General features: G+C 36.5%; 1 protein-coding gene across 3 annotated transcripts in view; it reads left to right on the top strand.

Moving 5' to 3' along the window:
• Nucleotides 1-1,043: 1,043 nt before the first annotated feature.
• The window catches only part of NAB1 (NGFI-A binding protein 1), a 35,400-nt gene continuing 25,399 nt past the window's right edge, over nt 1,044-11,044 (top strand). Inside the window, exons 1-2 of one of the 3 annotated variants that reach the window (XM_064485144.1) lie at nt 1,044-4,381; nt 8,468-9,305. In XM_064485144.1, the coding sequence (XP_064341214.1) occupies nt 4,380-4,381; nt 8,468-9,305 (840 nt within the window). In that variant the 5' untranslated portion in view covers nt 1,044-4,379. Of the gene's footprint in view, nt 4,382-8,467; nt 9,306-11,044 lie in introns of those variants that run through there. The other 2 variants (XM_064485143.1, XM_031452116.2) reach the window with 2 other exon arrangements.

Raw genomic sequence — 11,044 nt, 5'->3', positions numbered from 1 at the left:
TATGCCCTCTGGTTATTAGAAAAATTTCGTTCTCCTTGGCTTTGGTGACTTCTTATGAATATATCAATAATAATAATAAAAACATTGAGGCATTGTAGATTTTTATTTTATATCATTCTGCCTGCTAATTTTGGATGTAATGAACACGACAGAAATCCTTAGGAATACTACACCTGATACAGGGAAATTTTATGAACTTCTGTGTCTAATAAATAATTTGGGATATGTAATGAATACATCTTGTCTTATTTCAGAATTATTATTAAAATGGAATAATCTCAGCTAAATTAAAAAATTTTCCTTTTTTGTTGACTAGTGAATAGCATCCATTGCCCTATGGAAAAGTTAATAGATTTTCATTCTCCTTGTTATTTAGAGAGCCAGTTAAAGCACTAGATGTTTTCTTTTAAACATACTTTAAGGATATATTAGTTTATTATTATAGATTTTGGGGTTTTGTACTGTGGATGCTTTGAAAGAAGAAACTGTAATTTATGACAGAGTGAGGGAGTTCTTTGAAGAATCAATTGCATGAACTTTAAATATTTAAAGTAAAAGATGGTTGCTTAGAAACAGAAGTATGTCAGGTTTTTGTGTTTGTTGACCTAGGTGCTGTCCTAAGACTTAGGCTTCATTTTTTCCGTTATATTAAGTCTGATTGTTTTCGTTGGTGCTGTTCATGTGCATTATTGGAAATACGGGCTCTGTTAAATTTACCTTTGTGGGGAGGATATAGCTCAGTGGTAGAGCATATGCTTAGCATGCTGAGGTCCTGGGTTCAATCCCTAGTACCTCCATTAAGAAAACAAGGAAATTAATAAACCTAATTATCTCCCCTCCTTCAAAAAATAAAATTAAAACAAGGTAAATAAATCTAAAAAAAAATTACCTTTAAATGTGAAGCTGTATTTCTGAATATCACAGAACCCTGATACATTTTATGTTACTTTCATGAAAATGACCATTTTATAATATGTTTTGATCAGTTTGAGGTCTTGCTCATGTATAATCATCTTGTGTATGAATATTTCATTGTGGAGTTTATTAAAAATAATGACTAAATAATGCTCACTCAAGAATAATATAAGATTCCTAGCTCTTTTGCTTTGAATTTGATTTATTTTAACTACTTCTTTCATTCTTTTCAGTAGAGTGAAGAATGGTACAGTTATTATATTAAATGCAAATTTCCTTTGTGATCTGACATGTTCGATAACTACTACAATAGTACAATATACTCCCTTAAACATAATGGAACAAGTGGGAAATTAGAGAAATTGATGTTGGGAAAAATTAATAATCCTCATCTTGTCAGAATTCTCACAGCTAAAACATACCATTAAGCTTTCAAATAGTTTGTCATTTTTCAATATTGTATTTAGGATATTGCACCTTAATTTGCACAGTATGTTAATTCAGTAATTTTTAAAGAGAAATTTCTGAAGAATGATAAAATTTATATGTACTACATGCGTACTCCCTGCTCATACAGCACTTAATGTTTCTTGAATAATTTGACTGTTAGTTAATCGAAGAATTTCTAGTCTTATTATATGAAATACTTGTGTTTACCTACTGGCATGATAATCAAGTTAATGCATAGTATTGTTTAATTGCAAAATAAATCTGATTTACTTTTTCTAATTTGTATAAATAAATTTTAACCTACACATTGAATACTTTAATTAAAATTTTAAGGGGTCTGTAAGAAGTTTTTTCCCCCAGCATTATTCAGAATTCAGAAAAATATCAGCAGGAGAGAACATTTTAAGTTTACTAAATTACCATTAATTCATTAGAAGCTTTATATTTTTTTCATAGCTATAACAGTAATAAGGTCTAAATATATCTTAAGATACATCACTGAATGCTTATTAATAAATAACGCCTAGTTAAATTGTTTGGTACTTGAAACACATACCTAGGAGTTAGTACCAGGGCCATCCCGGTAATCTTAAGTAACCTATGATGTAACTAAACTACATTTAATTATTTTAGCTTCAGTTCTGGGACTAGGACAAAAATGAGAAGAATTCACCTCCTAGGCATAACGCTCATCCTTCCCTAAGCTTCAACCTTTCCTAAGCCAAATTCTGGCATTTCAGAAACGTTTTCAGTCTCAACCTGTAGTGTACCCATTGTACCCATTGCACCCTTCTCTGCAGGCTCCCATACCTTCAGACTAGAGTCTTCCACACTGGTGATAATTTCAGAGGTTTTAAATGTAGTCACTGCCCTCAGATTTCCTATTTCCTTCCTTGCCATTTCCCATCTTTCATTCCCTTAGTGTGCAGTGGATCTCATCTAGGTGTTAAAAGGAAAACAATCTGGTGGAACTAATTTACCTTAATCTGTAAATGACTCATGAGCCAATTCTTCCCAAGTTTTTTTGCATTTTTTAGAAACTGCGAGAGGTTGCTGTTAACTTAGATTATTTTAAAGTAAAAATTTCAGGCTGTACTGGGAGGCAGGAATTTTTGGTCTTCTACATAAATAAGCCAGATTTCACTGGGATTTTGCCCTTGATTTCTCCCCACTCCTTGGAAGAGTCTCTCTTTGGAATGCCATAGACTTCATAAAAATGTGTGTATTAAAAACACTATATGTATCTATGTATGTGTATACGTATTTCTGCATCATGAGGATTCAAGGGTAGTGTTTATGAATCCATTTGAATATAATGATCATTTATAATACTGATACTTTTTATTTGGGGATAATATACTGCACTTTAATTTATAGGAACCAAGAGGAAAAAGAATTAAGATCTCTCATGACTGAAATTGACTTCTTAAAATGCTGCTGTGGGGGCTAGACTGACATGATGTATACCACTAACCACGTGTATTCTTGTAAAAAAGCATTCTTTTATCTCTTGGAACAATAGCCATCTTGTTGCTTATAAGAAAGGAAGTATTGAGGATGAGAGAATGAAAAGGACTGTAGGTAAAGTAGCAGGATGTGCTGTTACTAGACTGGACACCAGTTTACACAAGGGGCATCCTTTTTGGAGTATAAAAGGAAGCTGCTAATCAGGATCTGACTCAAATGTTGAATTTCATTCAACAGAAGCCTTTATAGAGATGTTATTCTATGTTGAACACTTTGCTTGGAGCAGAGGGGCATAAAAGATAAATGAGACCTAGTCTCTACTCTCAGGGAGCTTACAGCTTAAGGCAACCTGTTCTGCAGGCTGCTTGTCTGTTCCACGGCTCCTGATGTTACAACACTTAGGATAGCATTTATTTATAGTGTTTAAGTGTGTGTGTACCTATCTCCTGATTGTTAACTGATCTTCATGAAGAACCATTTGAGGAAATCCAGTGTATCTGTTTGGCACGAGCATAGGGGCAACTTAGGAACCAGAGAGGAGGCTGGACAGGTCTGGATGCCTAAATAAGTAGTTTGGATATTTTTTCTCCAGAAAGTGGGGAAATTTGCATAGGTAAGTAAAGAGCCACACCTGTACTTGAGGAAGATAAAGTTGGCATTGCTGTGTGGGATATACTGAAGATGAGGAAGCTGTTTTCAAAGTTGGGGCAGGAAGCAAGAAAACTTAGATTAGGTACTCTTGAGACAGAGAAAGAAAAAGGGTGGTGCTGGGGCCTAAGGACATGTAGATTTGAGGAAGGAAGAGGAGAACAGGAAGATGAATGGATGAAGAAGATGTGGTGTGTATACACATAAAGAGTGGAATACCATTCAGCCATAAAAAGTGAACTGAATGGAATTGGAGGGTATTATGCTAAGTGAAATATGTTAGACAAAGAAAGACAAATAAGGTATGCTATCACTTATATGTGGAATCTAAAAAATAAAACAAAGTAGTGAATATAACAAAACAAACAGACTCACAGATACAGAGAACAAACTAGTGGTTGTCAGTGAGGAAAGGGAAGTGGGAGGGGCAAGATAGAAGGAGGGGATTAAGAGGCACAAACTACTATATATGAAATAAATAGGCTACAAGGATGTATTGTACAGCTCAGGGATATAGCCAGTATTTTATAATAACTATAAATGGAGTATAAACTTTAAAAAATGTGAATCACCATGTTGTAAACCTGAAACTTATATAATATCGTACATCAACTATACCTCAACAAAAAACTTTTTTAAAGATAGAATCTCTACTTTATTAATCCAGGAAACTGGAAGAGTAGTGGTGCAACTGAAAGAAATAAGAGTTGGGAAGAGTAGATCTGGGAATCTGGAAGAAGGGAGGAAAATGAGATAACATACTTGCTTTTGGACTTACCACATTTGAGATGTTTAGACAGTCTCCAGCTGGTAGTTGAAATGCTGAATTATCAGAAAAACAATATGGGCTAATGATTCTCAAACTTCTCAGGTACGAAGATCACTTTTTAAATTAAAAAATGTGAGTATTTATTTATAATTTTACCTTTAGTGTTTGTTTATAGAGAATACATGTAATGACAACAACTATGAATTCAGTTACACTTTTAAATGAGTTTCTATTTTATTAAATCACAAAGTGTTCATTTGCTTTTATTTGCAAAGGAGACATGTGAGAGAGGCATCTTTTTTGCTCTGTAGCCAGTGCTTGGTGTGCATTTGGATTTGAGAACACTTTGCAGTAACTCCATGAACCACTGCTCCAAGCTACAGAGAACAGTTTGGATGTTGGTCCGCTGTAGGTGATACTGAAGCCTGGGAGTGGATGAGATCATCATGGGAGAATATGGAAGGACAGTAGGAAGGGAATCTAGTATAAAACTTAGGAGAATTCTTGCACTTAGAATATAGTAAGGGAAGGCAGCGTAACGGCAAAAAGTCAGGTGAACAGCATTTCAGGGAATGATGTCGAGCTGCAGAGAGATTAAAGAGAAAGGTGGTGATCACTCAGCAGTTACTTGGGAGTTTTGATGGAGCAGTTGGGATGGAGGGCAGGCTGAAGCTTCTTGGAATAGACTGAGGCAGGTTTGAAGGAATGGTTCTTTTTTTCCCTTGTGACCAGTAAAGGCCTCTGTCCTACCTAAATCCCCACATCCCAGCTTGGGGAATACCAGAGAAGTTTTGTTTCTCATAGTCATGTTAAGTGCTTTGTTGTGGTCTGAGGACAAAGCAGGAGTTGACCAGTAACGTTTTCTGAGTCCAGGTAGCTCCTTGTTTCACTTAGCATCGTTTGAATCAGGCAGATAACTGTTCCTACTCCAAAAGGAGCCAAAGTGAGGGGTTTTTTGGTTTTTTTTTTTTTTAAGGTTCTGGAACAAATCATTGCCATTTAGAAGAGATCAGTGACTAACAAACAACAACAAATGGCCTCAAAAGAATCCATTGTTGTTTAATTCCACTTTCTTTGGAACTGACCAGGCTGAAGAATATTTAAGCTTGTGCAAGTGGAGGTTTGCTGTACATAGGCAGCCGGCCCTTGGTTTAGCTTTCGAATGCAGTAAAAATAGGTAACTGGTTTCTCTAACTTGTGGAATTCATAAAAAGGTCAGACTCAGCATGGTTGTTCCAGCATCTCTTGAAAAGGCTAGGTAACTGGAGTTTTCAGCTAAGTGGATTTACTGTACTGTTAACTTCATATACAATACAGTGTTGTGTTAGGATCCTTTTGTATTTACTTCAGATTGGAGAGATGCGGATAGCTGCTTTCTTTTGATTTATTTGACCTTCATATTGAAGCATGAATAGATACAGAGTTGGTAAAAACAAAATCTCATCTTATAAAATTTTTCTTTTAAATCAGATCAAGTTAATATATGAAGTGGTGGGTGTTTAAATTATCACAACAGGCTTTTGTAGGCAACTGAAACTCCTAAAGCAAAAGCTTAAGGAGAAAATTCCTTTCCCAGAAGTAAGTGTGGGCCTTTAGAGAGCCTCATGGGACTGAAAATAGTTCACTTATTTATCTTTCATCTGGTGTCTTGACTTTGGAAGTGTTCGCTTGGCCCTGACAGTCCTTATGGGGATATTATAATCATAACTACTTTCTTACTGGAACATAAGGGCTTTCTCGTAGGAACTAGGGGGTTTCCTTTCTTTCTGGGTAAAGATGAGAAAGGATAAAAGTTGAAAATTTATATTTTCTAAAATCACTGCCTTATCTCAGAAGAATAAAACCTAAATTTGGGTCTTTAGTTCTCTTTAAGTTTCTGTTTTTTATTTGTCCGACATACACTCTTTGTTTTCTTATTGCTCATAAAACGATTCAAGAACTCTTAGATTTTCTCATTTAATTTTTACTTTATTCCATGATTTGGGGGAGTATATATATGATGAGATCATTGATGATAACATAAATCTTACAAGGTTACAGTCCTCTTATAAAAAAGATTTTGTGTGTGTATATGCACACACGTGGTGTTTGTATGTGTGTAGAGTTCTTTTGTTTTTTGTTTGTTTGTTTGTTTGTTTGTATATTCTTGAGTTGAAAGCCTAAGGAGCTGTTATATTAGGTATATGATGGGAAAGTAGGTTTCCTTTCCTCTACCTCAGACACTTTCTGGAAGCCCTTCTATTTGGTATAATGTTGTTCAATACAGACTTTACAATACAGTCTGTAACTCCCAAGAGCTTGTTTTTGTGGGTTAGTGTCCAGCTGGATGATTGATTCTCTCCTTGAAGAGTCTCCCCTGGAGTGGGAAGACAAAGCAGATCTTCCTATGGGTGATTCAGAAGGTACAGAAATGTTTACCCAGAGAACTGAGGTGGCATGAACATGAAGGTGGTCTCAAAACCTCCAGGCATTTGTGGCGAACAGAGGGTGTACTAAATAGGGGCCTACTAGTGTAATCTGCCAAATCTGCCAAATCACTAGAGTCTCCTGAATCGACCCAGGGACCTGGGAAATTATATTTTTCAAAAGCACCCCAAGTGATTTGCTGGTGCCAATTCAGTCTTTCTATGTCCCCTAGGACGCCATCAGGTCACCTGGTAATGCCTTTATAAAATAAAGAGCCATAAAATTTGAGGAGGTCACTAGTTGATGAAAGCAGATGGTGGATGACACAGAGGTTTTAGGAGTGGGGCTTCCCAGCAGTCAGTCCTTAGGGTGGTAGAGAAAGGCCTTCTCCTTGGATGGGATGACTGAGACTGGAATTTTGTGTAGCATTCTGATAGATGGCATAAAGCAAAAGTCCCAGGCTTGGTGATCTGGCCTTCAGGGATGCCTGCCTTATCTTCCAATTAACAATTGCTCCTTACTATTTTGAGTTGAGTAGACCTTCCGTTTTCCTCTGATGTATGTATTCTTCTGGCCTTCTATAATTTTCTCCTTAGACGGCTGTAGGGTCCTTTTAATCCTAAGGGTGCACTGATCACAAGTTTACTTGTTTCTCTTAAATAGAAGTACTTGGCCAACTCCTCTTTGTATGTGGGAGGTCTCCAGGCAACTGTGAATAACTTTTAAAGGCTACAAGGAGGTCAAGAACTAATTTGCTGGGTCTTGTTCTGTCTCTTTAAAGGCAGGTTTCTCTGCCTTGCTTGGGCTGTGAAAGTATTACCCCCTTGGCTCTGTCTTAGGCTCTGCTGCTTCTCTGTCCCTGGTTTCATCCTGTATCTCTAACCCTGAGATACACTTAGGCTCCAGTCTGTTATTTTTCACACAGGGCAGTTCTACTTAAGCATTCTACCTGGTACCATGTTCAAGTGCCCTATGTTTGAAAGGGAATCCCTTCATCCCTGATTTTCTGTGTCCCCAATGCCTGTCGCAGTTCTAGACTCTCACACATGTAATCCTGTAGTCATCTATTACTTGAACCACAGAAAGTGTTAAAAAAAATGGTAACCATTTCCTCTTTTTTCATCACTTACACTCAGTGATCACCAGGTCTTGTCATTTATTTGTCTGAATTTTTCCTGCCTATTTTTTCTCAGTTCCTAAATATACCACCTTCTATCTTCTCACCAGCAATTCATACTGAAATCTCTGTTCCTCTGCCTGCCAGACTGATCTTGCTAATTTTTCTTTGTAAAATGGGAATTAACTATACCTATCTCAGAGGGCTGTTGTGAGGATTAGACATAATGTAACATAAAGTGTTTATCATATGGTCTGACACAGTGAATGGTGGAATAATATACTTTTTACCCTCTTCTGAATTTGATTATCCTTCATTTCACCTCTGTGTCCACACTATGGAAACAGCAAGGTGAAAAGTCAAAAATGAGACAGAGAACCCTGTGAACCTTGGTTTGAGTCCCTAGCCTTCTGCTTAGCTGGTTGTGTGATCTCAGGCAAATTTCTCATCTTCTTTGAGCCTGTATATTTTATCTTTAAAATGAAGACAATTACTGAACACTGACTCTTAGGATTGTTAGGAGGGTAAAATAACATAACTTAGGCATAGAGAGAATGCTTCCTTAACAGTCAGTTGCTATGCAAATACTCCTTGTTTTTCTTCTTCCCATACTGCAATCTTAAATCCCGTCGGGCCTAACAAATAGGTGTAAGAAGTTTAGAGCAAATGTGATGAGTGTTTCCTCTCTTTTTCAGGTTAAACCCATCCACAGTAATGGCCACGGCCTTACCCAGAACCCTGGGGGAGTTGCAGCTGTATAGAATATTACAAAAAGCCAATCTGCTTTCTTATTTTGATGCCTTTATCCAGCAAGGTGGCGATGATGTCCAGCAACTCTGTGAAGCTGGAGAAGAGGAATTTTTGGAAATCATGGCACTCGTGGGCATGGCCAGCAAGCCCCTTCATGTTAGAAGGCTACAGAAGGCTTTGAGAGACTGGGTTACAAACCCTGGCCTTTTCAATCAGCCGCTGACATCCCTGCCTGTTAGTAGCATACCCATCTATAAATTACCAGAGGGATCACCAACGTGGCTGGGAATATCCTGCAGCAGTTATGAAAGGAATAGCAGCGCCCGGGAACCTCATTTAAAAATCCCCAAGTGTGCTGCCACCACCTGTGTGCAGAGCTTGGGACAGGGGAAATCAGACGTGGTGGGGAGCTTAGCACTGCAGGGTATTGGTGAGTCCAGACTCTGGCAAGGCCACCATGCCACCGAGAGCGAGCACAGCCTCTCCCCAGCTGACCTTGGCTCCCCAGCTTCCCCAAAAGAAAGTAGCGAGGCGTTGGATGCCGCTGCTGCGCTCTCTGTAGCTGAGTGTGTGGAGCGAATGGCCCCCACGCTGCCGAAAAGTGACTTGAATGAAGTGAAAGAGCTGCTAAAAACCAACAAGAAGTTGGCGAAAATGATTGGTCACATCTTTGAGATGAGTGATGACGATCCACACAAAGAGGAGGAAATTCGAAAATACAGTGCAATATATGGCAGATTTGACTCAAAGAGAAAGGATGGGAAACATCTCACACTTCATGAGGTAAAAAGCCCACGTTTTTCTTTGTGTGTAGCGTGTTGTTTTTCTTCTTAGAGATAAGTTTGGTAATCGTTGTCAACAAAGGAGATACACTCCCTGAAAACAGAATTAAAAACATTTAGGTGTTAGTAAAATATAACTCTTTTGTGAAAACAGACCATATAATTGTGTTAGGGTATTTTTGTGTTGAACTCAAACATGTTGAGCTTTGCATCTATGGTGTAAGGTGACTTTAAGAAAAATTACCAGAATTTAAGCAATGACAGCACAGAGTCTGCGTTTATGAGGCAGTTTGCCCTTTAATTAAGAAATACAATGAGATTTTAAATAAAGCCATTCATTGAAAAATCATTTTTGTAGACAGTTATTTTAAGAAAAAAAAATTTTGTAATAAATAACCGGATCTTAAAGTGATTTTCAGCTAGCATAGAAGACAAAATTATATTAGATAAGTATTAGAAGAATTATTATAGCTTTTAATATTGTTTTGGCTTGACATTTGATATTAAAAATTCTCATCATTTTACCTTGGTAGCATCTATCCAGAAATACTTTGCTTAAGTAGAAGAATGCAGATATGCCTGCCTCGTTTGCATTTTCTCCCTTTTTCTTATCCATCTGGCCAACACATCATCTTTAAGATTTAGTCCAAGCGTCAGCTTAAGTCTTTTCTGATATATTTCCCCCCAAGTGGAATGACCTTTCTTTTCCATTTTTATCCCTATATAGACTACTGTCATAGTGACTTCAGCTTCAACACTTTACTGTACTTATAAATACTGGCCTGTCCCTCACAGTATACTTTGAGATTCTTCAAGGCAAAGATAATGGCCTATTCATTTTTATATATTCAGTCTAATGTACCCAATAAATGCTTGAAAAATAAATGCCTTTCAACAGTTTAAAAAGTCATTTCGTAGCTAAAGATTATAGCCATTTATCATTTATAAGAAAGAAATAAATTCTCCTTGAAAAAAATTTTCAGTTGAATGCAGTATTTCATGTTAGAAACATTAGATCTTCCTCCCAGACTTGTACTTTAGTACAAAAAAGAATATACACTTACTGAAAAGTATTCAGTCATTACAAAAGGATGTAAAATAATTGAATCTGTAAACTTCCAAATACTTTTCTTTACATACACAAATATGGGATCATATTTTGCACACTTCTCCAAATTCCTTTTTTAAAAAATGTAACAATATATTCAAAGTACATATACTATTATTTTCAAGTGAGTACATATAGAGCTACTTTATTCATTTATGGGCTACACTATATTCCACAGTATGACTGTGTTGTTATTTATCTTAGCCATTCACTTTTAATGTCATTTAGGTTATTTCCATTTTTTAAATTTTACATATGGTGGTACATGAACATTATACGAATATACCTTTATAGGCCTGTGCATGTTTTCCTATAGAATGATTTCAACATGTAAACTAATGGGATCAAAGAATATGTAGGTTTAATATTTTAGTAGCTGCTAAATTGCCTTCTAAAAAAGCTGCAACAATTTACATTTCCACTATCATATATGAGTGTCCTTTTCTGCATGCTCTTGCTAATATTATGTTTATTATTTTTAATCCTTGTCAGTCTAAGAGATGAAAATTTTTCATTGCTCAAGTTAACTTTCCTTAGTGAAGATGAGTATCTTTACATATATTTGACATCCAGTTTTATATTCATACCCTTTGTTTTAATGTTGGGGTTTTTTGTCTTACCTTTAAAATATT

The sequence above is a fragment of the Camelus dromedarius genome, chromosome 4 (genome assembly GCF_036321535.1).
Source record: "Camelus dromedarius isolate mCamDro1 chromosome 4, mCamDro1.pat, whole genome shotgun sequence".
Lineage (NCBI taxonomy): Eukaryota > Metazoa > Chordata > Mammalia > Artiodactyla > Camelidae > Camelus > Camelus dromedarius.
This window is presented reverse-complemented; position numbering and strand designations above follow the sequence as displayed.